A 25,875-nucleotide genomic window follows, 5' to 3' on the forward strand; every position below is an offset into this window, starting at 1 on the left:
CCTGGGTGTGACAGAGCAGCAGGGCCTTTTCTAATCTGGATTAGGAAACAACGCCGCGAAGTTAAGTGGCAGGAGAACAGCGCAGGCTTTGTTCCGTTCTGGAGAGCCCCGGGCACTCTGTGTGGAACAACCTCTGGATGGGTGGGTGGGTGTACCTACGAGGCCTGCATCTCTCTGCGTTCCCCACGCAGAAGAACGAGCACAGGGCCTTCCCAAACAGCAGTGCCCAGTGAGCTTTGACCACATGCTCACTAAACTGGAGGGAAGCGCTGGGGAATCGCTGAGATTCTCACATGGGCAACTAAAGCCCAGTCGGGCCTGCGGGGGAAGGCCTCAGCACGGCAGGCGTGGACCTGCAGGCCCTGCCTCTCACCCTGTGCCTGGCTATATGAAGGATTAGATCATACTTTCTGTTTAGCCTAATTCTGTGGTCCTTATAAATACACCAATATTTGTTTAGTCAAAGGGCATCATCACGCCTGGCGTGCTGCCTCTTAGCAGGGACACCTTCAAATGTATTTTCTTAAGCTGGAACCTGAAAGATAACCACCACCCCCATAGATGCCTTTTCCTCTTGTAAGAGAAAAAAGATTCTCTATCGCAGACAGACCACCGACTGTTGAAGTAAAGAAACCTAAACTTTGAAAGACCCACATTTTTAAAAAGCAGTGATAAAAAACTTTGAAATAAGTGTCAAGGATGTAAAATTAAAATCTCGACAACTTTTAAAACTTTTTTAACAGTAAGAGCTTGTCCTGTAAACGTTACCTGCTGTTTACATTTCAACATATTCTAAACTGGGATGAAATGGTGAGAAACATGAGATACATCTTCCTCCCTTGATGAAAATACGTAGAAATAACATAAGACATCAAGACACTGACCCCATACCGATGTTCTTATATTGAATGTATGGTCTTGAGCTCACGTTTGCTAAAGAGAAGGAAGTTCTCCCGAGCCGGCAGTCTTTGAAAAGTGCAGTTGTAATGCAAGAGGGGCCGTCACATTTATTAGATCGTGCGGGAGACAGCAGCATTTACTTCCTAGTACTCCCCACAGGGGTGTCTGCCCTACAAAGTATGAGCACTCATCGTGCACTGGCAGGCTAGGCAGTTTTCTTAAAATAGTTTAGACAAAGTACTTCAGGGTTGATACGGCGTTTGGAAAGGTGTCTCCCAGCTTCCATCGTGGTCCCTGACGAGGATGCTCGTCACCCCTTTCGGAGGCTATCTTCAGACACCTTCAGGAACGCCGTGGGAACTCTGGGCTGCTTTGGTCAGGGGTGGGAGGGTGTTGAGAGGGTGCGGGTGAGGGGACTGTGGACCTAAGACCGCACGCGGGAGGGTCGCAAGCGCACCGTCAGTAGTGGCGGCCTCGCCATCACCGGCCTTCAGGGCAGGGCAGACACTTATGCCATCTTCGTGACTATGAACAAGTAGCTTGAAACTCGGCGGTCTCTTTCCCAACTGTCCTGGAACATCTACGGTTGGAACTCTCAAGTCTCTAAGGCTGCAAACTGTCTTGAATCAGGGGTTGTGCCCGACCGCTCCTTTGATGGCTTTTAGTCCTGCGGGTCGAGCCACCGGCGGGGCAGCGCCACACGGAGCGGTTCGCGGGGCCCAGCGCCTGGAAGGAATCTGCCACCGACTGAGCTCGTGGAGGGGCGCAGAACACCGCTCCCCCCCCCCCGCAACCTCACTGTACGGCTGGTCTTCCTGGGGCCTTGCCCCACGGGGGAAGAAACCGGCCATCCCTCTTTCCCAGAGAAACCTCGCTGCTTTCCAAAGTGTCCTTCCTTCGTGGTTCTGACGGCCCTAACCTCGCCCCGTCCCCCAGCCGCCTGCATTTGAACTGAGTTTCTATAGCCGGAGCAGCCGCGAGGCTGCACCAGCGAAGGCCAAGTGCGCGCACTCAGCGCTAGAGAAGAGGAGACACCTATTGGCAAGAAGGCGCGCACGAAATCAGGGCTGCTCTGGGGAAACACCAGGGGGACACCGCTTCCCAATCTGTGCAGCGCGCCCGCCGCGCGCCCGGCCGCCCGCGCCCCTCCCTGCGCGCGGACCCTGGACCGGCCTGCTCGCCCCTCCGCGGGCCGGGACCCCGCCGGGCGTGGGTCGGACGGGCGCGGGCCGCACGGGCGCCGGGCTCAGGGCGCAGGACCGGGGGCCCCCCGGGGGCCGCGGCGGGGGTCTGCGGCCGCTCCGGCTTACCTTCCTCTGCCGACTTCATGGTGCCGCCGGCGGGCGCAGAGGGCCCCAAAGTTTCTCCGCTCCCGCAGACTGCAGCCGGAGGGCCGAGTGGAAACTTGGAAGGGACTGGAAAACTGGTACTTGGCATCCACGCGGCGGCGGCGGCGGCGGCGGCGGCGGCGGGAGGAGCGGGAGGAGGAGCGGGCGTCTTGCGCCGCCGCGCGGGGCCGGGTCTCCCGAGGAAGGACGCCTCTCCCCCGGCGGACGCGCGCCGGCCCGGGCTCAGCGCCGCGCGCCCCAGAGAAGCGTCGTGAGGGGCGTGTGCGTGCGTGGCGGGTCCGGGCTGCGGCGGCCCCGGGAACCCGGCAGGCTGACGGGCGGCGGGGGCTCGGAGGTGTGCGCCCGCGCCCCGGTCCCCGCGCCCGGCCGCCCTCCCCGGCGCGGTGACTGACTGTGCCGGCGAGTTCGGAGCCTCTGAGTCTCGCTCTGACGCAGGGCCGCGCTCTGCCTGCTGCCTTTTTAAAGCTGGAAAACACCTCCCCCGCCTCCCCGCCGGCCCGGCCGCTCCCGCGCCCCCTCCCTGCCGTGACATCACGCCCCAGCCCGCCCGAGCCAGCGCTGGGCCCGGGGGACCAGCGGCCGAGCGCCCGCCCCTCCCCGCGCCGGGCAGCCGCTCGACCGGCCCGCGGGGCGCAACGGGGGGCGGGCGGGGGCGCACCCGGCGCACGGCCCGGCCCGGACGCCTGGGTCCACGCGGGTGTCCTGAGAGAGCCACACTCTGCTTTAATGAGGGGGCGGGGAGGGGGGCCGGAGACGAGGCGGGTGCCGAGAGGGCCCTGCATGCTGAAGTCATTATGTAAAATAGCAGGCTTTCCCTGCTGTGGAAATTTGGAAAAGCGCTTCCACTGGCAGGCCCGAGAAAGGAAATTCCCATCCCGCTAAATTACTAACAGATTGCACGGCAGTCCCGGGACGTGGAGTTATTGTCATTTTTCTTCTGTAAATATCTGAGCGACCCAGATTGCCTGTTGCATGGCGGGCTGGGGGGAGGGGGTGTCTTGGAGAATCGCGAGCCCGTCCCCGGGCTCCCAGCCGCCGGCACCCGGCCCGCCCCAGAGGGCCAGGGGCGGTTTACGGGCGCGACTTCGGGGTTTCTAACCGACGGGGGCTGGTCTGAGAACCGAGAGCCGGCGCTCGGGGAAACCTCTCCAACCGGCCCGTTTCACTTTACACTTTCCTCTTTCAGACCCTGCTGCTTCTCCTCCTTGGCGGCTCAGCGGCCAAAACGGGACCGTAGTTTCGTGTTGGCCTTGGAGGGAAGGGACTGGAGTGTTTGTTCGGGCGGTTAAAATGTCTGGTGTATAAAAATAATAAATCTATTGCACGACACCCTATGTGGTTTAAAATAAACCCAAAGCAAAAGACTTGTCTGTCGCGGGGACCGGGAGGCCTGCAGGTCGCGCGGGTGGGCACCCTCAACGACTTCACGCCCGGGACCTGGGGAAAGTGGGGTGCGACATTTGACCCCCATCTGTGTGTTTCGCTGCCCCTTGGGCGCGATATTAAACAGTAAGAAGGTGCCCGGCGGCGGCGATACCCGCGTCACCGCTGCCGGTTATCGGTTCATCGCAGCGGCGTCGACCCGACAGGGCTGAAATCCCTTCTTCCGGCTCAGGTCTCCCCTCGGGTGTCTGGTGGGTGTCAGGACACTTTTCGGGTGCCACTACCTGTGGGTCTGCTCCCACCGCGAGAGCCGGCCTGGCACGCGCCTTGTGCCCCAGGCAAAGGGAGGGGGGACCCCGCGTGGACACCGGGGCTGGGGGTGGGGGACCCCACGAGGAGGCTGGAGGCCTAAGAGTGGGACCTCGCGAGGATGCTGAGGCTCGGGGGAGTCGCCAGGACACCGAGGCTGGAGGGACCCCGCGAGGACGACGAGGCTGGGGGGGACCCCTCAAGGATGCTGGACGCGGGGCGGGGGCGGGGCGGGGGGCGGGGGGGCCGGGGCGTGCAACAGAGCCGGAAGCCGCCAGGGGGCGCTAGGGTCGGGCCGCCCACGCCCCTCCCTCGCCCCTCCCTTTAAAATGATCTGGCCGCTGTACGTTCTGGTGTCCCCAGACCTGAGTGCCAGGGTTCCGCCAGGAGAGTGTGCGTGGAGAGGTCCCGCCCCACTACCGGGACCGGCCAGGAGGAGGGGGCCGAGTCCTTGCGGGGGGCGAAGGGGGGTGTGGAAAGTTGTATTAAAATAAAGACTGACTCTCACCCCCTCCCGTCCGCCCCTCTCGCGCTTTCACACGCGCGCGGGACCGTCTCCCGGTCCTGGAGCCCGCGGGACCCCCTGGGGCCGGGGGCGCCCCTGGGTTGCAGAGGGGCCGAGCTGGGGGCTGTTGGCCGCCACTGCCCCTCCTCCTCTTCCTCCAATAAATAATTTTCACTCCATCCAGAAAAGCTCTTTTCCTGTCTGCTCTCAACGCGCCCCTTATTCCCCCGCCCGGGTGACGGAATCCCCGTCTGTTTCCCTCTGTTTAATTCCGTTGCCGGGACCACGGTGGCCGCGCGCCAGGGCGCAGGGAGTTCCGGGGGCGGCGGCGCAGCTCGGCGGCCAGCGCGCCCCCGTGTGCGCCTCGGGCCGGTCCTGCGGCCACCGCGGGACCACGGGCCTCCGACCCCGCGGCCGCGGCCCCCCGCGCTCCCCTTCCGCCTCTCCGGCTCCTCGGGCCTCCTCTCGAAGTGTGTTTATAGCTGCTACTAGGAGAGACGTTACACGGATTTTATTTTAAGGATGGGTGATGACTAACGAAGTTAAAAGGAGCTTAGGACAGAAAACAAGACTATTTTTAGATTACTGTTGTTTCTGTGGATTATTGGGGCAAATACACCCAAAGAAGCTTACCATTTTCAAAGTCGCTTCGGATGCCAAATCCTCTCTCTTGGCGCACACTTGGGTAATCCATCCACCCTGCCTAATATTTCCTATAGACTCTGCAGTTGCTCGGGCTTTTGTGTTTAAGCACAACTGCTATGGAGACGCCACCCTCAGTGACGTGGGCGGTCCGGGACCTGGTCAGGAGGACCTGGGAAGCCCTGGCCTGGCTGGAGCTGCCCTGAAGGGGATGCTCTGTCCCCCGCCCTGGGAGCCCCGCTGGGGACCGTCTGGCCCACCTGGCCTGGGGCTTTCCAGCCTCCAGGGAGGCAGCTTCCATGCACACACTGCACTGGCAGGGGCTCCTGGGCAGGTGCTGGGCCACGGCCCACCCTTTCTTCCTGTTCCTCAGTCGCACACCCAGGTGCCACTTCTTGCTGGTGAAAATCACCTCAAACGTCTGCGGGTTGCACGTGAATGCTTTGTGCTCGCCAGGTCCACGTGGTGAGCCCGGCAGTGGCCAGCTTAACGTTCTCCCATTTGGAAACACTTTGGGCATCTGAATCCTCTATAAGGGGCAGGTGTGCGTTCTTCCTGCAGCCAGCAAGAAGCACACGGACTGAACAGAGGCGCTGGCAGGTGTGCTTGGGGACGGGGGCAGCTAGCCAGAGGGTGGAGACTGGCATGAAGTTAAAAATCAGAATTGTGAAGAGGGTATTTACTTCTAAGTAAACTTAGCTGAGGTGGTTTTCAAAAAGCCAGTGGCAGTGCATCTCCAGGTCGTGGCTGAAGTTGAGAAAGACGGGGCTGCACACCTGTGTCAGCCCCTCCGGACGTCCTGCTTCGGTCTGACGTGTCCTTAGAGGTGCATGGATTTAGGGCTTGGAAGTTTACACTGTGCGTTTACTTGTGAAATCGCTCTTTAATCCACCCCTCTTCCCTGGAACGGTGCAGGGGCCTCCTTTGTCTCCCGAGCACACACTCCAAGCACCACCACCAGGTCTAAAGCCGCAGTCATCAGTCAGTCACCTCCCCTGAGCACCGCTCTCAGCGTGGCTCCTGCTGTCCCTCCCCCACCCCCACCTCACTGCCACCCACCCTGAGTCTCAGCCTCGCCCCCACCAATGCCCAGAGCCCTCCTCCAGTCCACCTGCCCCCCCTCCCCGGGTCCTTATCACCGTCTGAAACATCTTTGCCCACCTCCGTAGCCCCTCGCAATGCCGTCCAGTGTGGTGGCCTTGGACAGCCGAGTCTGCTTTATAGCCTAAAACATCCTCCCTGGAGAACGTTCCACGTGACCTTGAGAGGAATGTGTGTCCCGCTGTGGCGGGGTGGCACGTCCTAAGCACGTTTGTAGGCCTCGTTGCTTTACGGTGTGGCTCAAGCCTTCTGCTTCCTGGTTGACTTCCGTCTGGTTGTTACATCCGTTATCGAAAGTGGGGTATGGACGCCTCCACCTATTGCTGTAGGACCATCTATTTCTCCCTTCCTTCCATCAGCTTTTGCTTCATATATTTTGGAGCTCGGTTGTTAGCTGCACATACGTTTCTAATTGTTATGTCTTCCTGATGGATTGGCCCTGTTATCATTACGAAACATCCCTCTTTATTTGTAATAACACTTGTTGTGTTAAAACCTATTTTGTCTGACATTGGTGCAGCCATTCCAGCCTTCCCGTACTTGTTCTTTGCATAGTATATTTTCCCACCCCTTTAGGCCATTCGTGCCTTTGAATCGAAAGTGTGCCTCTTATGGCCAGCGCAAGTTGGATCACCTTTTTTTCGTCCAGTTTGACAATCTCTGCCTTCTTATCAGCTTGTTAAATTCATCCACACTTGACGTTATCGTTGATATCGTTGGATTTATATCTGCCATCTCATTTTTCCTGTTTCCTACGTTTCTCATGTCTGTTTTGTTCCTCTATTCTCCCTTTATTGCTTTCTTTATGTTAAGTGAATGTTGTCTCATGTAGCATTATGAATTCTTTAATGATTTTTACCCTTTCTAAAGTTATTTCCTTAGTGGTTGTTCTAGGGTTTACCACTTACGTTTTAACATCACAGTCAGGTTCAGATTTATACTAGCTTAATTCCAGTGATGCACATAAACATTAATCTCATGTGGGCTTATTCCTTTTTCCCCTGTTTATGGCATTATGTTACTTACATGACCAATAGTAATGCTGCAAACTCAGCGGACTCTGCAATCGTGCTTCCTTTACCACCTGTAGTCAATTCCTCCAGCCCAGCTCTGCTCCACCCACTTCCTTGGTACTGTTGTTGATGAAAATATCACACATGTATTACATTTCCACTGGTAATAGGCCTGCCATTACATTATATGTATGTAATTTTATACAATTGCTTTTTAAATCAGTTATTAGAACACAGGAGGAAACTATACATTGCTCTGCTTTATACAATGACCTGCTTACCTTAACAGCTTTTCCTCGTGTGGATTCAGTTTCCGTCTGGGGTCGTGTGCTTTCAGCCTGAAGAACTTCCTTTACTTCTCATAAGGCGGATCTGCCAGCAGCCACTTCTCAGTTTTTGTGTATCTGGGAAGATCTTCATTTCACCCTCATGTTTGAAAGATAGCTTTGCTGAGTATGGGATTCTTGGTTGACAGTTTCTTTGTTTCCTTTGAGCACTTGGGATGTGTTAGCCACTGCCTTCCGGCCTGCGGTGTCTCTGCGGAAGGCCAGTCTCATCTGGGGTCAGTCCTACCGGGGGTCCCTTGAAGGGACCGCACTCTCCTCTTGCTGCTCTCAGGGTGTTCTCGCTGTGGTTCTCAGTGCCTTCACTGTGATGCAGGCCTCTCCTGGCGTGGAACCACCCTCACAAGCGGGGGCGAGGGCTCTGGGGCTCCCGGCGTTCTCAAGGTACAGCCTCCGTTCCACTGCAGGGGTGGGGGTTGCGTGGGAGCAGGTGCCCCTCTTCCCAGCCGCGCTCCCCGGGGACTCAGCCCACGGGGACAGGGAGCCCCGCGTTGGTGGCTGCAGCCTCTGGACTGGAGCCCCCTCCTCGCTGAGCTGGGACGCTGGGGGAGTCTCGGTTCAAATACCACAGACTCTCCTTTTTAAAGCAGTTTCCGTAGGTTTTCTTGAATAGATGCTTCATTTGCCATTTTGTCCTTAGGGGCATTTGCAGAGGCTTTAAATGGCTGTTTTCTTTTAGGCGATCTTCTGCGTTTTCACTGTGAAGCAGGTCAGCTGAGCTCATGCTTGCAGTGCAGGAGTTAACGTGGCGTCTGCACCGCAGCCCCGCGCGGCACCCAGGGGAGCCGTCACCGAGGTCTTCAGCTCGTGGGCTGTGGTGTGGGTTAAAGCAGGCCCTGCCCGCTTTCCTTGGTGACCGGACCCTAGCCGCTCAACGAACGTGATGAACATCTCAGAGCCAGAGCGTCCTGGGCCGGATTGCATCTTCCAAGGAGGCGCTGGAGCCCTGGCCCCGGTACCCGTGAGTGGACCGTATGTGAAAACAGGGTCCTTGCAGATGGGATCAGTGAAGAGGAGGTCATTACGTGGCCGGACCCAACGTGGCCGTCGTCCTCATGAGAGAGAAGGTGACGGGGCAGCGACACGGGAGTGCCCCTGAGGACGCCAGCACCACCGGCCCCTGGGAGAGGCAGGAGGACCCTGCCCTGGAGCCTAGGAGGGAGCGCGGCCCTGCCGGTGCCCTGACCCTGCACTTCCGGGGCTGTGAGAGAATATCGTTCTGTCAGTTTGAGGCCCCAGTTCGTGGTACTTTGCTCGGCGGCTCCAGGGAACAAACTCAAAGGCTGGGTGGTATGTATTTCCTTCCGGGAGCCCAGGCCACGTCATGTCCTGCAGTCTCCCTCCCTCGGGTGCCCGGGAAGCGCCCACCCAGCACTCCCTCCAAAGGACCCGCCGAGGAGCCCGGCTGACAGCCCGCTGGGGGCACTCCTGACCCACTGCCGGGCTGGTGGCCATGGTGCCACCCCAGGCCCCCCTTCTCCCCACGGTACCCCCGTCAGGCAACTTCGCCCGGGGACCCCTCCGTGTGGGTCGTGGGCTACCCTGCTCCCCTTGGGACTCAGTTCCTGGGGGCCGTGGGGGGGTGAGCCCCCGGCTCTGAGGCCCCCCCGAGAAGCCGTGCCCACTGGGCCCGCGAGGAAGGCGCGGCCAGAGGCAGATTCCTGGGCGGTTTGATCACCTGGATCCAGAGGCACCTGAAAGCCCAACTCTGGGTTCCTCACGAGGGGAGGAGACCCCTTCCCTCTCTCGCTGCCTCCATCTATTTTGCTGTGGGATTCGGCCTCAGCTAGAACCCCAGGTCACACAGGAGCCGCCGCTGGCACCCGGGCTCTGCCCCTGCTCTGCAAGGCCCGAGAGGGACCGGCAGCTTCGGAGCGGATGCAGAAGGATGGGTGAGGGCGGAGGCTGCGAGCGCCCCGCTGAGCAGAGTCCTCGAGCTTCACGTCGGTTCTCTTGGGAAACCTGCTGGAGCTCCCCCTGCCCTGAGCCCCGGGCGGCTGCCTCGCGCCCTCCCTGCCAGCCTCAGGCCAGCTGCGGGCTTGGTGAGCCCTGCCCTTTATTTCTGAGAAGTCGGAGGACGTGCGGAAGAGAAGGGCACTCAGCTCCCCTGTTTGGCCGTCGCGGCGTCTGCTCTGGCCACCGACCCGGCCGGAGGGGACTAGGTCCCACCTCTTGTTTCTGGCGAGTGTCGGGGTCTGCATCTGTGAGCTCACAAGCTTTCCTTTTGTGAAAGAGTAAGAGGAATAATAGTAACAGTTTTCTGGCGGCAAATTTGCTAAATTAAGCAGCAGCCCAGGGCGCGCCGCTTTCACCCCAGCCTTAGATGGGGAGGCTGCTGAGTCCCTGTCTCTGCTCTGATTGGCTTTCGTTTTACATGCGGCGCAGTTTTCAGGGGTGGGTGCACAGGCCAGCCGCCCCTCCCGGGCCCAGGGCTCCGACCCGACCCCGCGGCGAGGTGGAATCTGCCCATGGCTTGGGGCTGCCGGGCTTCCCAAACTATTTTTAAAGTGTTTTTGGTTCAATAAAGCTCTAAACAAGTTTTGCCAGCCACTTTTTCCATTAATTTTTAAACCGGAGTGAATTTCAAGGGAAATTTAACCCACGTGCTTCTGGTTCATTTACACTGAACTCACTGAGACGCCTTGGTGAGCTGTTTGATGTTGGAGCAGAGACAGCTTTCTACAAGCCTGCTTGGCCTTTTTTCCTTCTTGGAAACAGGAAGGGGCATCTTGCCAGAGTGTAAATGGACGTGATCCCTCAGTGACGATGCTGTTTCAAACCCACACCCAAGAGCCTGGGGCTGTCGCAGGGCCCTGGGCTGCTGGGTCCCCAGGCAGGTGGGGGAATGGGGCTGACACCCCCGCACAGCCCTCTGGCTGTCCCCCATTTGGGCCTCAGGTACCCAGACAGCAAGAGAGCCTGTTGTGCTTGTCTCTTTAAAACTTGTGTCAATACTCATAACAAAAATTTACCATCTTAACCATTTTTAAGTGTATAGTTCCCTGGCGTTAAGTACCTTCACATTGTCACCAGCATCCGTCTCCAGAGCCTTCTCATCTTCCCAGACTGACACTCGGTCTCCGAGCGGCTCCGGCCCCCCGCCCCTTCCCCACCGTCACTCTGTCCGTGAATTCGCCCGCTTAGCCCAGGCCCCTCGTGTAAGTGGAATCACACAGGATTTGTCCTTTCGGGACGGCTCATTTCACTCAGCATCATGTCCTCAAGGTCCAAGCGGGTTGTACCAGGGTTAGACTTTCCTCCCCTTCGAGGCTAAATCAGATTCTGTCGTGCGCAGGGGCCACGTTGTCCTCCGTGCTCGTCCGTGGACGGGTGTTTGGGTCGTGTCCACCTTTCAGCTGTGGGAGCGGTGCTGGCCTGACCGTGGGTGCGGACTCCCCCTGAGACCCTGCCTTCAGTCCCTGGGCGGCACGCCCAGACATGGGGTTTCTGGATCCTACGGTGCTTCTGAGTTGGGCTCTTCGAGGGACCAGCGGCTTGTGCTTGGTTTGTAGGTGGCGTCGCGGTGGCCGCTCTGGACAGGTTCTCAACAACTTCCCCTCTGGGGATCTGTGCTCCGGTGAGACCTCCAGGCTGGTGGCCGGACCTCGGCAGGGCCTGGGGCAGCGGGGAGGGTGGCGGGGGGCCTCCAGGCCTGGCACCTGGGGTGCAGTCAGCTCCAGGCTGGAGGTGCTCCAAAGAAGACACAGCGCCCGTCCCAGTGCAGGTGGAGAACCAAGGCCTCTGGAGCCCAAGGACAAAGGGCATGGCCACAGCCTCGCGGGCTCTGGGCCTGGGGGAGCGAAGAAGTAACCCGGGGGTTCTCTCGTCCCCGTCAGGAGTGGCTCTGTGGCTGGGCCCCCTCTGTCTCCCTGTCCCTGTCCCTCCCTCGTCATCGTTTTATTTTTTTTCAATTTATTTATTTATATTATTTTTATTTTTGGCTGCGTTGGGTCTCTGTTGCTGCGTGTGGGCTTTTCTCTAGTTGTGGTGAACGGGGGCTACTCTTTGTTGTGGTGCACGGGCTTCTCATTGCGGTGGCTTCTCTTGTTGCAGAGCATGGGCTCTAGGTGCGCAGGCTCAGTAGTTGTGGCTCACAGGCTCTAGGCGTGCAGGCTTCAGTAGTTGCGGCTTGCAGGCTGTAAAGCACAGGCTCAGCAGTTGTGGTTCACGGGCTTAGCAGTTGTGGCGCACAGGCTTAGTTGCTCCGCGGCATGTGGGATCCTCCCAGACCAGGGCTCGAACCCGTGTCCCCTGCGTTGGCAGGCGGATTCCTAACCACTGCGCCGCCAAGGAAGCCCCCATCACTGCTCTTTAATGATGAACGTAGCCATGCTCTCAGCTGTGGTCCTCACAGGGTGTCCTCCTGATCTGGTCACACTGGGCACCAGGCTGCCGGGTGGGCTGGGCCTTGGTTGCCCCTACTGGGCAGTGTGACAGGGGCCCTCGATGGCCCCGGTGTCCCGGGCGAGGGGTCTGCGGCTGAGTGGCTCACCCACCAGCCTGGGGGATACGGTTACTGAAATGGCTGCAGGTTCCCACCAAGCTCACCAGCTGGGTGTCCACCCGCCGTCCACCTTCCCCAGTTTCCTCCTGAGGACCCACGTGGGTGCCCCGAGCTGGAGGCTCCGGGAGCAGGGTCCCTGGGCCGAGGGCAGCACGTCCTGCAGACCGCTAGGGCCACGTGCTGGGGTGGGAGGGTGGGGAGCCCCCAGGGAGGGTTAGCAACGCTGGCCACGCCTGGCGTCCCTCGCATCCTGGTGGCCTGTCACCCTGCGAGCACTGCGTCTGGATCCAACCAGCCTGAGCCTGGCCCCGGGTCCCGGCACCGGGCAGCCGCCCCGCCCCGTACCCCCCCCCCAACCCTGCGCCCGTCACCTGCCCCGCCCCCCGTGGGCTCCACCCCCGGGCCCACCCCTCCAGCCTGCACCTGGAGACCCGGCTCGGCGGCCAACTGCCCGAACCCCGACCCGCACGGCACACGGAGCTCGGCTTGCCCGGGTCACCTGCCTCCTTCTTGCTGCCATTTCAGCTTCTTCTCATTTTGTCACAAATTGGGGGGATGGTCAGGGAGCAGAGAGAACTCCTGAGGGGCGGGGTGGCATCAGTCAGAATGTTCCAGCGATTTCAGGGGGGCGGAATCCACAGCCCTGCATGTGTGCCCACGTGGGGTGGCAGGCGGTGGGCAGGAGGGGTCCCCGGCACCCCCAGGATGCCCTGCTGCTAGGAGGTGGCCACCTTCAGGTCGCGGGGGGAGCCCCTCACCCCTGCCGAGAGGCTCCCGCCACAGGCTTCACGCCCAGAGGTGGCGGGGTGTGGGACGGCCAGCTGGGGACCTCACAGCCCCGCCGTCAGCACGGGCTCCAAGCGGCCGGGCAGTGGGACCTCAGGGCTGGGCCGAGGACACAGGGTGGCCGGGGAGTGGGAGGTTCGCCCCCGGAGCCCCCGCCAGGCTCCCAGGGTCCTCGGCATCGGGGCGGTGGTGCCTGAACCAAGGGGCCCATCCAGTCTGCTGGGCACGAGCGCCTCACATCCCGCCAAGTGGCGCCTGGAAGTGGGAGCGCTGAGCTCGAGCTGGTGGCCGCGCGGGACGCACCCACCACCTGTGGGCCATCACCTCCGTCAGGAAGCTGGTGGCTCTTCCCGAGTGGCCTCGGCACCGTGACAGTGACGCAGCCTCACGACCTTCGGGGACTGAAAACCACAGATCCTTAGAGAAAAACAGGAGCTGCTCCGAGGACATCAGTGAGACGTGTGGCTGGAGGGTGACGACGGTGTCCCGAGCTGACCTCCTCCAGGACCTCCTCGGGACCTGCCGCAGGGCAGGTGCTCAGGCCGGGCCCGGGGCGGGCAGGTAAACGCGACATTTGCTGGTTACTCTGTTCTGTCGTTTCGGATGAGGGTGGAACTCACCAGCTGGAGCGGGGGCCTCACCCAGGCTCATGGGCCAGGAAGCTGCACGCCGAGCTGTGAGACGTCGCCACAGTTCTGGCTGTGGGTCTGGGGGCGCAGCGGCCTTCCTCTCCTGTTTGAGGAAAACAGTAAGAAGGATGGCACCCCTTGTCCTGGGGTGAGACCCAAAGTCGTCGTCACGGCAACAGCCTCCAGACACCCAGAGGACCCCCGCTCCCCTCGGAGCGACAGTCAGGGCCACTCAGGACGGGAGGACGTCGGGACTGAGGGGACGTCCCACAGTGCAGCTCACCTGTGTGTGGACGGTAGGTACCCCCTGCAGTTGTGCCCAGAAGCCCCCAGCTTTACAGAAACCCCCGGCAGCTCCTGGGAGCCAACAGGTTAAAGGCCGGGGCTCCACTCAGCCACGCAGGCGTCTGACTTTTCTCAAGATCCAGCTCCTCGGGGTCGGGTGGCAGGGCTGGGTGCCCAGCACAGTGTGGCCGCGAGGGCGCAGCCCGCACCCTGGCACCTGATTCCATCACAGACTAAAACCGTCTCAGTGCTTGGCTGGCGATTCCTCTGCACCTTCGGGTCAGGAAGAGACTGGACCCCTTGAATGATATCAAGTCACTCAGAGTCAACACTGCTGAGGTGTCCCGCACCCCCTGCAGATCACCGGGGATCGCAGGACTTGGGAGGAGTCTTCGCAGATGGGCTCGGTCACGATGAGGCTGTCCCGGAGCGAGGCCCCACCCACTGGCCGGCGTCGTCAGAGAACCCGGGGCTTTGGACACAGACACACAGGGGGTGGCGGGGCTGAGGGCGCGGGCACAGGTCGGCGGAGCGCCGCGGCCACAGCCAGGAGCGCAGCAGGCCAGGCGGGGAGAGGCAGGCGGGGCCCCTGAGCCTGGGAGGGAGGGCGGCCCTGGACACCGTCTCACTCCGACTCCCGGCCTCCAGAACCGAGGCGGTGAACCTCTGTCCTTCCACCTGGTTGGCGGTGCTTTGTCTGGGGGCCCCTTCCCAGGACGTTGGGGGTCGCGGCTGGGACGACGGCCCCTCAGGCTCTGCTGAGGGCGTCGTGTCGAGTGAACACAGAAGGGGCTCTGCTGGGCCGCGGGGGGCGAGGGGGCCCGTCCACGCCCGGGAACCGGGAGCCCCTCCCGCAGGGCCCTGTGTAGTGGTAGCCTGGCGTCCCCCGCGCTGCTACCCTGCCGGTTCTGGCCTTTTCTTCACCCTTTGCGCAGGTCGTGTCTGCTCCTCGGCCCAGAGGGTCCAAAGTTCTGCCCAGGCCTCAGCCCGGCGCCTTCCGGCCGCGAATCCGGCTCTGCCTCCGGAACTGACTGGCCACCCCACCAGGTGGACAGACATGGAGCTCCAGGCGGCCCGAGGAGGGGCCCAGATGGATGACCGATGCGGGCGCTGGCCGCCACGTGTCCCGGGGCGGCCCACGGTGGGCGGAGCCTCCTGCGACCCTGGGGTCCCGACAGCAGCCACGTGACGCCCGTCCCCCGGGGCTCAGAGCCGTCCACGGTATCCCTCCCACGCCCCCGCGGCCGGCAGAGGGGACGGGAGAGGCAGGCGGGGGCCGTCCACGTCCACAAGTGCCCTCAAGGTGCCCCTGCCGCGCGCTAGGCCTGGCGTCTGCGGCCTCCCGGCCTCCCGGCCTCCCTGAGCCATGAGGGCCCCGGGACCACGAGAGCGGCGCGGGGACGGGCTGCGGCTGCAGCTGCGGAGCCCAGGCGGCCAGTTCCGGGAAGAGCCTTGGAAAAGGGCACTGGGGGTGGAGTGGGGCTGTTCTCTGGTTTTAAAAATTGGGAAAATCCTGCAGCTCAGGGAGGGCTGTTTTCACGAAACCTCGGTCCTCCTGGGTCCCGCGGTTCCGCTCAGCCGTCGTCTCCGAGGCCCAAGGCCCCAGAGCCTTCCGGGCCCACCAGGAGCCCCCCTCCACTGGGACGGGGGCAGGAGCCGCGGGGCCGCTGGCGGGGTCTCCCCGGGAGGACGGAGGGAGGTGCCGCCAGGGCTTTATTATGAGGAGGTACCCCGGGCCCCACGCAGGCAGAGTGGACGCCGCGTGGACACAAACGCCCGGGTGAAGGCAGGTTCTTCAAGGCGACGAACCCCGGCCCCTCAGGGAATCACACTTTCTGGGCTCGGCTGTTCCAGCCCAAGGAGACGCCCGGCGCCTAAGAGCCCAGGCATCAGCCTGGACCCTCCGGGCCGTGGGCGGCATTTCTTAGCTTCCAGCGCCGCCTGCTGGAATCTCCCGGAATTACAGCCGCTCCCCGGGGCGCGGTGGCCGAGGCGTTTCCGGTTTATCGGAGCCCAGCCAGGCGGCCGGAGCTCGGCTGAGCAGGGCCCGCTGGGCCCCAAAGTGCCCGGCGACTGCGGGATCGCAGGGGAGCAGCCACCGCACCCCCTTCCTGAGGACACAAACCGATACGACCTGCCCGCCGTGCCCCGGGCCCGGCCCGTCCCGCCCGCCGTGCCCCGGGCCCGTCCCGGCCCTGCCCAGAAGCTCGGGGCGCGGGCTCCCCGCCCAGCTCCCCACGGCTGGGAGAGAGGGACACGAGGACCCTTCCCGACCGGAGGGCTCAGACCAGGATTTAGTGGGAAGTCGGGGAGCCCAGCACGGTCCTCCTCGCGTGGACAGCCAGCTTCCCGAATCTGAATCATTCCAAGATAAAGAGCTTTCAGGAGAGAACATGCAGGAAGGTCCCGTCCAGGTGTGGACCCGCCCAGCAGCGCCCCAGGGTCCCGCCTGTTTGGGGGACACAGGATTGTTTCCTGAGCGAGGGGCTGGGCTGTGTTGAGGGGCTTGGGGCTGCTGGCCTGGCTGTGGGGACCTGGCTGGGGGACCAGGTGGCAGTGAAGGACCCTCCCCCTCCCCGAGGTGGAGGCGTGTCTGGGATCGAGGACACGCCAGGCTCGTCCTCTGGCCACGTTGTCCCCAGGCGGCCCGCGTGCAGGAAGGGGGGTGTGTGGTCGCGGTGGCTGCAGGGGAACAGAGCCTGACCCTGTGCCTGAGGGCCCCGGAGTCCCCACCCAGCCCTTACCTGCACGGGGTGGGGATGCTGCCATGGGCCAGGTGGGGAATCCCTTAAACCTCCCCAAGCCTCAGTCTCCGCATCCCTCATTGTCCGGCGCTGTCCTGGGATGGGTCAAGGCCGGGGGCGCCAGGGCACCGAGTCGCCGGGGCAGTGACCCCCCCAAGGCGTGGCCTGGTAGGCCGAGTGGACAGACCGAGGCCGCGTCCGGGGGGGATGACGCTGGGTTCGAGCGGGTGACCCCATCCCAGGGCCCGGGCTGGGCCTCTCGTGGGTTCTGGGGTACTCAGAGCCTGAGGGGGTGGAGGGGCCCCAGCTCTGTTCGGGGTCCCGCCCTTGGACCATCTGGGGTTCCGGTGGGACGGGGTGACAAGACAGCAGGCCCTGACCCAAGTCCCTGGTCCGCAGAGCACAGGGGCCTTTCCAGGGCCTCTCGGTGGAGCGAGGGAGGGGGCCCAGCGGAAGGGCTCCCAGGGGCCCCCAGACAGGACGTGGGGACACGCCTGCACCCACGTGGCTCAGGGGATGGGCTTGAGGTGCAGGGAGCTCCGGCCACCCTCCCACGGGCCGGGGGGTGTACTCCCTGGCGGGGGGGGGTCCCTGAGCCCTCCCACAGCAGGAGGCCCAGCAGGGGCCCGGGCAGGCAACGCAGGCCGTCCCAGCTGGATAGAGCAGAGGCCACTTCCGCAGCCCACACCCCCGTCCCCGGGGGCACCGCCAGGCGAGTTCACAGGCTCGGCGGACACAGTGCAGCCCTGACTCAGAGACACTGATGACGGTCATGAGTCTGGAATAGGACGGGGCCACCTCCAGGGGCTGCGGAAGAGCCGTTCACCCCCCACCCACCCCCTCATCCCTCCACCCGCCCCTCCACTCGTCATCCACCTGCCCACCCTTCCTCCACTTGTCCATCTGACCCCCCCATCCGTCTACGTCACACAGTAATGGGGGCCAGTGGCGTCTAGGCTCTTGGGGACACGGTGGTGGAGACTGGGCCCTCCTCACACCCAGCGTGCCCTCCCTCCGTCACCAGCGGTCCCCACACGCAGCTACAGTCAAACTACAGACCGGACCTGGGCTCTCAGGGAGAACGCCCGCCCGCCCGCTGCTGCGTCGGCTTCACATCTGAAGGGCGCACCTACCGGCCTGCAAACAGCCCCCCCGTCCTGGTCGCCTGCGTCCTGTCACCCCTTCCCTCACGGCCGCGTCTGTGCTCACTCTGCACGAGGGCCTTCCAGCCCCTTCCACCCCCAGGCGCCCCCTCCTGGCCGCTCCAAGGCGGGGAGCCCGTCCACCTGACCCCGTCAGGCCTCGTGGGTGAGCGCCCAACCCCTGGTGAGACGTCCAGGGTTTCTCAGGGCACGTGGCTGGCACAGCCCGTAAGCCTGCCTCGCCTGTCCCCTTTCAGCCCCTCCGGCCTCCCCCAGGTCCCCCTTGGGTCCTGAGCATAAGCTCCTCCCTTGGCCCCAGATCCCCGCAAACCCGCAGCTCTGTGAGGAGCTGAAACAGCGACGCCCGGTGGGCAGGGGAGGACCGGCCACCTGGGAGGTGCTGGTGGGACAGTCTGAGCAGCTCTGGGCATCACCCCTCCTCCTCTGGGACCCAGCCCTGGGGGCCTCGGGCACACCGAGGGTCCCGGCACACCGCTCAGACCCAGGGCAGCTCCCAGCGGTGGAGCCGCTGCCCGCCCAGAAGTGCCCCTTGAACAAACGAACTCGGCTGTTCAGGGAAGCGTTTTTCCAGCCCAGCATCAGCGAGGCGCTGCGCCCACAGCCGGGGGGACCCAGGCGGCCGGAGCCAGGCGCCAACGAGGTGTGCAGTTGCGTGATTTCACAAACGTCGAAAGGATGGGAACTCAGAAACGGGCTTGACTAACAGCAGAGCCTCGGGATGTACCTGAGTTGCTGCCGTGGACTTACGGGCAAATGCCCCGCCCTGCGCCACGTGGCTGCCGTGGGCGCCACTGGGACCAGCGTGGCCCGCAGGAGGGGCAGGCGGGGAGGGAGCGGCACAGACACGGGCCTTTACAGCATCGAGACTTTATTCTGGTTAAGCGGGGAGGCTTTCCATACTGTAACATCAAAGAAAGAATTTGAATGTTAGGAAACTGCCGAACATTAAGTGGCCTTTCATTTCAGTTCTCAGAACAGCAGACAAAGATGGATGCTTTACAGTAGCAGTGAAATCATTAGGCCGCATTTTCAACAGAAAGTCAAGCTGGTTCGACATGGAAATTAAAGTTGGAGAAACAATAAAAAGGGAAGGAAAGGAAATCTGGCCGCGGCACGGATTCGGCGCGACTGTCTGCGGAGCCCCACCCTGGCCACCTCCCGGGCCCTTCCTGCCTCACGCCCTCTCTCGGCAGCCGCCGCCGCGCACCCTGCATCACGGAAACGGGCCCGAAGGTGCCGGAACCTTCCGTGGCAGGTGCGTGGCCCTAGGAGGAGAGCTTGGAGTAGCTGGGAGGGGACAGCTTCCGCTTCAAGTACTTCAGGACGTAGAGAGGAAGACAGCTGACCACCGTGATCGCTGACACTTTCCACACGAAGGTCACGGTCATGATGAAGGGAACATCTGTGGGAGAGAAATCCAGGAACGGGTGTCAGAGGCGCCCAGGGCGCCGCAAAGGCGGGCCTCGTGGAGCCTCGGGGTCTGGGTTACAGCACTGCTTTCCCTGCACGCCACGGGCAGGGGCTCCTCTAACAGGAGACACAAAGCACCAGCTGCGCAGGACAGGCGCTGCACAGCCCGTGGGCTCGGTCCAGAGGCAGCCTGGAGCCGGCTCAGACCGTCCGGGCTCATCTTCGGCGTCCTGAGGACAGGCGACCCTGGGCGTCGGGGCCTTGAGGCCGCTGGCAGAGCTGTCCCCATGAGCCCACCTCCCGTGCCCCTCGGTCCTGCCACCACAGGGTGGTGTTCCCAGGGTTAACGGCTGTTCTAATCCTTGCGGGTGAAGAGCCGTGTGAGAACCCGACGGGCGGCCGATCCTAGGACAGCCATCCCTGGAGACTGTCGTCGGAAGTGGGACGAAGCAGCCTGGTAGGCTCATGGCCGCTGAGGCCCAGAAAAGGGCAGGGAAACCCCGGGTCTGCGTGCAGGGCACACGGGGTCCCAGGCTGTGTTTAAGCACATTGTAGAAAACCCGGGAAGTGTTTTCCAGGGGTCCAATCACTAAAAATTCACAGCAAAATGTTGCGGGGACGACGCACGGTCGCCTGACGGACACGGGTGCTCATCGGGGGACGCAGGACGCCCAGCACCGTCCCCTCTTATGAGCCGCAGAACCCCGATGGGGCCCAGGGCCTCCTGCACTGTCGCCAGGCGGGAGGAGCCCACAGCAAACGCCACGAAGAGGGGAGGCGGGGCTCTTTATCAGTCGAGCCTCTGGAGTGACGGCGTTCTGCTAAGTTTCTGCAGTCTTGAAGGATGTGGTAGCGTCAACGACCCGAGAAGGCTCCACGAGACACCCTGCCTGTGCCTGCTTCACACGGGTCCCCGGGCAGCCCTGCTGCTGGTGTCCCAGCTGTAGCTTCTGCTTTGTGCTCTGTGCACACGTGCTGGGAGAAGGAGCTGCGGGCCCAGGGCAACGCCCGAGAAGAAGCCAACACCGCTCCGTCCAAGAGTGTCAATTCGCGTTCACACAGGAAAGCAAACGTCTATTCTCAAAACAAAGTAACCAAGATATTGTAATTTGAAAATAACCACTTCTTATGTGCCATGGCTATGTTTTTGGTGAATGTTTCTTTTAATGCAAAAACACGAATCTGTAACAGTTTTCCTATGTACGTACTCACCATTGAGTAGATACTTGGATGGGAATTCAACCAACTTCTGCTTTTATGATGGAATTCTTTTTACTTCTCTACCATCTATAATACGTTAAACTTATGGAAGAGGCACAAAATTCATAAATTCTCGCTGTTGAAACTTGCCTAAACATCCATTTTGTAATTTATAGTTCTGCTGTGAAGAATGGAGATGTTTTCACAATACGTGAAAAGTGATGTTACCATCACTTTTCACCAAAAATAACTTTATGGTCTGTTGCTCTCCTCCACTTCACAGAAATATGAGGCTCTCATCTTTCCGACGGTGGCGAGTGAAGAGCTGGGTTTGACGAGGCACGTCAGGTGAGGCGAGATCAGTGCGCCGGCCGTGGACGGGAAGCGGGGAGTCTTGGAGAGGGACTGGGGACGGCCGTGCGAACGCACCCAGAGCGTCTCAACCCTCCCCCAGGGCCACGTCGGGTGACCCCCCCTCCCCCCCAGACCCACCCTCCCTCCCACTCCAGCCAGCGCTCACACCCAGCAAGCAGTCCCCCTCCTCAGGGCCCTGCTGGTAACGGGGGCGGGCGAGAAGGGGGCAGGGGCGCAGCGACCTGGGCCACGTGCCGCCTGCAGGTTCTGACGCCACTCGGGACCGAGGCAGCTGGGCCCCGTGGCTCCGGGGGAGGAGGGCGGGCGGCGCCAGGCCCCATCCTGGAAGCCCTCTTCCCTGCAGCCTCAGCGGCCTCCGTCAGGAAAAGGGACAAACAATACAGCTCTTGTGGGGAGAACTCGGCACGACTTCACGTATTGTTGCAAGGGGTTTAATCTTTCCACAGAAATAAGCTCTGTGTTGTGAAGCTGTCTGATGTGGGTTTTATTACGATCTGCAATCTAAGATAACGTATTAGAAGCAACAAAGAAAACGTTTAAAAACCAGTAAGAGACAGCTATTCAGAAAAGAAGTCTAAAGCAACTTACCAAAATATTGATTTAGAAAAGCGAGCGAGGCCACGTAGCAGCCAAGGCTGAGCAGCTCAGCGACCGCCATCAGCCAGTGCCACGTCCGGACGGTCAGGGCCACCATCAGAAGCTCCGTGAGGATGAGGGCCGTGAAGGAGATGGCCACCACGTGCACAAACTCGGACTCGAAAAGCACCAGGGCCCCGAACATGAGGATGCCGCCTGGAAAACAGCCAGGGTGGGCGGTGTGGCTTTGGACGCGACGACCTTCCTACTCGGGTCGGCAGCTCCGTTACTGTATGAGGGGCGAGAGCCGCTGACACTGACAGACGCGGGCTGTGCACACCCGCACCCAGTGATCCGTGTAAACTCTGGACCGGGGCAAAGTGAGATGTGGACTCTGGCAGAGTGTCGGGGGGGAGCCGTGCCTGCACGCCGGTTAGCAACTGCGCGCTGGCTGCCGCCTTCCAGGGCCGTCTGCTAACCACTCCCACAGGTTCCCATTTGTCTGGGACACCAAGCGGGGGGCAGCTGGTGACTTCCGACTTCCTAATTCATATTTCTCGAAGTCCGGCTATCATGCCAAGAAAGAAAGCCATTGTGGGGCGTAGGCAGCGTGGTAAGTGCTGATTAAATTTTTCTGGATTGTCTTTTATTTAAAAACAGGTCAGTTTTTAGGTGACCTGCACCAGTAAAAATGCCAACCCCCACTGCGTTGTGAAGAGGCCTGCGGGACCAGCTGCTGGGGTATCGATTCACAAGATAAACTGAAAGCAATATTCAACTGCTGATGAAATGTGAAGCTTTTGGAACTTAACTGGGAGGTGAAAACAATATTGCCCATAGAAAACAAAAAAGCTTCAGTGCAGGAGAAGGCGGGTCCATCTTACCTTGGTAAATACTGATTAAAACCCAGACGAGGAAGGTCTTACAGGATAAGGATCTTCCCTAGGGTAGACAGTGGAGCAGCTTAGTTAACAGAGCACAACACACGTCTTCAAGTAGCTGTGTGACTTGTCAAGACCCCAGGCCCCCAGCCCAACCCACGCACTGATCCAGCCACCGTCCTCCTCCCGTGCCCCCGGGCCGCCCGCCCCGCTCAGCTTATGGTAAAGGGGTGAGCGGTCTCCTGTTTGACCTCTGGTGACCTTAAGCCACGGCTCTCCATTCCCGGGCTTCCTAGTGACCCAGGAGTCGACGTGTATAAAACAAACATTGAAACGCACTATTCTGCATAGTAAAAACAATTTCCCTTCATTTCTTCTTTACTTCTTGGGAACAAATCTTCCTATATCTACCTCTTAGTTTCCTTGCGTGACAAAGGACGGGTCTATCACACCTGAAGTCAGAAGTTAGGCCCCGAGGCCCTCTCTGGAAAAGATGCCACATCAACAAGCCCAGCACAAACAAGGGTTTCTGGCCCAGCAAGCTTCACCTTGAAAACTCAGCCTGCGTCTGTCCGACCACACTCCCGAAGACGCTTCTGTCCGAGAAGGAGGTGGGGTCACAAGTCGCCGCCCAGCCCGTTCCTGCCAAGGGCTGGCCGAGGCAGCGCACGTCCCCGAGGCCTGTGGATGAGGGTGTCGGGACGAAGCCCGGCAAGGTCGCAGCGCGGGACTCACAGACCCTCACGCTCGTCCCCTGCGTCTCCCGCCCGCCGGCACAGCCCACAGACGTCGTTTCCGTTTATGGATGGAGAAGCACCGCAGCTGGAGACTTCCCGAAGGCCGCGCTGCAGCCAGGCCTGACGGAGGAGACCAAGGCTCTGCTGGGGTGCGGGGCATCCCCGCCAGGAAGAGGCGGCACGTGATGCTAAACGGCACGAGGGAAGAACAAACCGTACACAGGACGGGGGCAGGCGCCAGCACAAGGACACCCAGAGGCTGAATCCCGTCCACCCGGCGTCCACGGACACCTTTGAAAGAGACGGTTGCAGCAGCTTGGTCCCGAGGGGCCACCTGAGAACGTCCTGGCTGAGCCCGAGGCCTCACTGCGTGTGAGTGGAGAGCAACCTTCAAACATGTCATCATTTGTTAAAAGGCAATATTTTTTTTTTTTTTTTTTGTGGTACGCAGGCCTCTCACCATTGTGGCCTCTCCCGCTGCGGAGCACAGGCTCCGGACGCGCAGGCTCAGCGGCCATGGCTCACGGGCCCAGCCGCTCCGCGGCATGTGGGATCTTCCCGGACCGGGGCACGAACCCGCATCCCCCGCATCGGCAGGCAGACTCTCAACCACTGCGCCACCAGGGAAGCCCAACGCAATATTGTTTTTTAAAGGAAGAAAACAGCCGCGCTCGGGGACAGACCCTGGCATGTGTGCACACAGGTCCTCCTTCCTGCCTCTGTCTGTACCTGCACCAGACCCCATCCTGCCTCTGTACCTGCAGCAGACACGCCGCCGCCGACTCGCCGAGTGCAGGGGCCCTGCGATGCCGCGTCCCGTGGCGGGAGCCCTGTCTCCGGCGGCGGCTCTGTCTGTCTCCAGCCCCCTCCGCAGGCACTCATGGACGCTCTCCCCGAGGCTTCTTAGGGCAGCAACCCCCGCTGTGGTTCTGTGGCTCATGTGTCCTGCGGTTGGAGCCCTTTGTCCCAGTCTACATGCCAGCTCCTGGGTGGACGGTTCTGTGCTGGCAAAGGTCCAGTCTCCACCCACCACAGTGCGACAGAAGAGTCCCTCACCCCAAAGCTCCCGCGCTGCCCCCTTCCAGTCACGCCCTCCCACCCCAAACCTCGGGTGGCCGCCCATCTGTCCTCTTTCCCTAAAGCTGTGCATTTCCCAGAGCGGCAGATCACTGGGGTCACACTCACTTTTTGAGCCTGGCTTCTTCTGTGCAGCAAAATGCATCTGAGAGTCGTCTGCATTGCTGAACGGACGGGTTTTCTCCCGTCACGGACACGATCCCACTGTGCGGCTGCACCCTCACGGGGGGAAGGGTAGCCGGTCGTTTCAGTTTTTGGTAATTACGACAAAGCCACCATCAACTTTTCTGCACGTGATTTTGTGTGAACGTACCTCTTCACTTCTCTTGAGTAAACACCTACGAGTAGGATTGCTGAGTCACGTGGTAAGTGTATGTTTACCTTTACGGGGAAACTGCCAAGCTGTCTTCCAGGGCAGCTGCACCAGCCTGCATTCCCACCAGCACGGCTGAGCATCCCTGCCAGCATTTGGTGGTGTCGGTTTTACATTTTTGCCATTCTAACAGATTGCGGTGGTATCTGATTTTAATTCCCCAATGAAAAATGATGTTGAGCGTTTTTTCATAAAAGTGATTAGTTGCCGTCTGTACATCATCATCTTTGGTGTGGTGTCAATTCAGGTCTTTTGCCCATTTAAAAACTTGGGTTGTTTTCTTTTTGAGTTTTGACAGCTCTTTATATATGCTGGATACAAGTCCTTTATCAAAAGTGTAATTTGCAAATATTTTCTACCAGTCTGTGGTTTGTTTTCCATTTTCTTAACAGTGTCATTCACAGAAAAAAAGTCTGTAATTATGATAAAGTCCAATTTATCAATTTTTTCCTTTATGACCTCATATCTAAAAGCTCTTTGCCTAACGCAGGTCATGCACATTTCCTTCTGTACTTTCTCCTAGAAGGTCTGTAGTTTTACATTTTACATTTAGGTCTATGACCCACTGTGAGTGAATTTCTGTGTAAGACCTGAGGTGTGGACCAAGGGTGACCAGCTCTCCTGACACTGTCTGTTGAGAAGACGACCGTCCTCCACTGGATTTCCCTTCACATTGGTCAAAGACCGGCTGACGTGCGTGGCTGTAGTTCTGGGCTCTCTGTTCTACCCCACTAACCTGTGTGTCTATCCTTTGCCAGTGATAAAAACCTGGTACTGGGAGTCTTCCAACTTTGTTCTTCTTTTTCAAATTTGTTTTGGTAATTCTAGCTCCTCTGCTTTTCCATATAAACTTTAGAATCAGTTGTCAATATTCAACAACACTGATACTTCCAATCCACGAACATTCATTTATTCCTTTCTAGGATTTCTTTCAGCCAGTTTTACAATTTTCAGCATGGAGATCCTGCAAGTATTTTGTTAGTTATACCAAAGTATTTCACTTTTTTATGCTGTTATAAACAGTGTTTAAAATTATTTTCAGATCTCAATTGTTCATTGCTACTATACAGAATTAGAAATAATTAAAAATATTTTTTCCTTGTATCCTGCAACCTTACTAAACTTACTAGTCTAGGAGGGTTTTTTTGTGGATTATTTGGGATTTTCTACATAGACGATTCTGGCATCTGCAAACAGATATTTTTATTTCTTCCTTTTTAATTTCTATACCCTGAATTTCCTTTCCTTATCACTATTATTTTTAAAATTATACAAGGATACAAATACACATTTCAAAAGCTAAAACCATTTTCAGACTATTCAACAGAAAATGAAAACAGTGACGTAGTCCTAATAGTTCAACGTCTAATGGTTTCAAGGGCTTTTAGGAAGGACTGTACATCACCTATGATGTCTTGACAGTCAGTACAACCATAACTCAGGTGTCTCTGTAGTGAGTAGTTTAATTTATCACGAATATAACACTATGACTCGGTAACTGAGCTCACAGCTGCGAGACTGAACTATCTCAGGAGCACACAGGCTGGCTCAGCTGACCACGGGTCACCTAAGTCCTGACCCCAGGGCTC

At 59.9% G+C, this 25,875-nt stretch overlaps 2 protein-coding genes across 12 annotated transcripts in view; both read right to left on the reverse strand.

Annotated features, from left to right (window-relative positions):
- Positions 1-2,549, reverse strand: part of NFATC1 (nuclear factor of activated T cells 1) — a 103,014-nt gene extending 100,465 nt beyond the window's left edge. Inside the window, exon 1 of one of the 2 annotated variants that reach the window (XM_029232698.1) lies at positions 2,211-2,546. In XM_029232698.1, coding sequence (XP_029088531.1) covers positions 2,211-2,337 — 127 coding nt within the window. In that variant the 5' untranslated portion in view covers positions 2,338-2,546. Of the gene's footprint in view, positions 1-2,210 lie in introns of both variants that reach the window. The other variant, XM_029232683.1, reaches the window with a different exon arrangement.
- Positions 2,550-18,508: 15,959 nt separating this feature from the next.
- Positions 18,509-25,875, reverse strand: part of ATP9B (ATPase phospholipid transporting 9B (putative)) — a 217,961-nt gene continuing 210,594 nt past the window's right edge. For 4 of the 10 annotated variants that reach the window (XM_029228447.1, XM_029228532.1, XM_029228539.1 and 1 more), the window contains 3 exons: positions 22,103-22,160; positions 21,231-21,434; positions 18,509-19,059 (listed from right to left, as the gene is read on the reverse strand). In XM_029228447.1, coding sequence (XP_029084280.1) covers positions 18,923-19,059; positions 21,231-21,434; positions 22,103-22,160 — 399 coding nt within the window. In that variant the 3' untranslated portion in view covers positions 18,509-18,922. Of the gene's footprint in view, positions 19,060-20,778; positions 21,144-21,230; positions 21,435-22,102; positions 25,251-25,875 lie in introns of those variants that run through there. The other 6 variants (XR_003794415.1, XM_029228457.1, XR_003794417.1 and 3 more) reach the window with 6 other exon arrangements.

The sequence above is a fragment of the Monodon monoceros genome, unplaced genomic scaffold (assembly GCF_005190385.1).
Source record: "Monodon monoceros isolate NGI ecotype Baffin Bay Population unplaced genomic scaffold, NGI_Narwhal_1 Super_Scaffold_1, whole genome shotgun sequence".
Lineage (NCBI taxonomy): Eukaryota > Metazoa > Chordata > Mammalia > Artiodactyla > Monodontidae > Monodon > Monodon monoceros.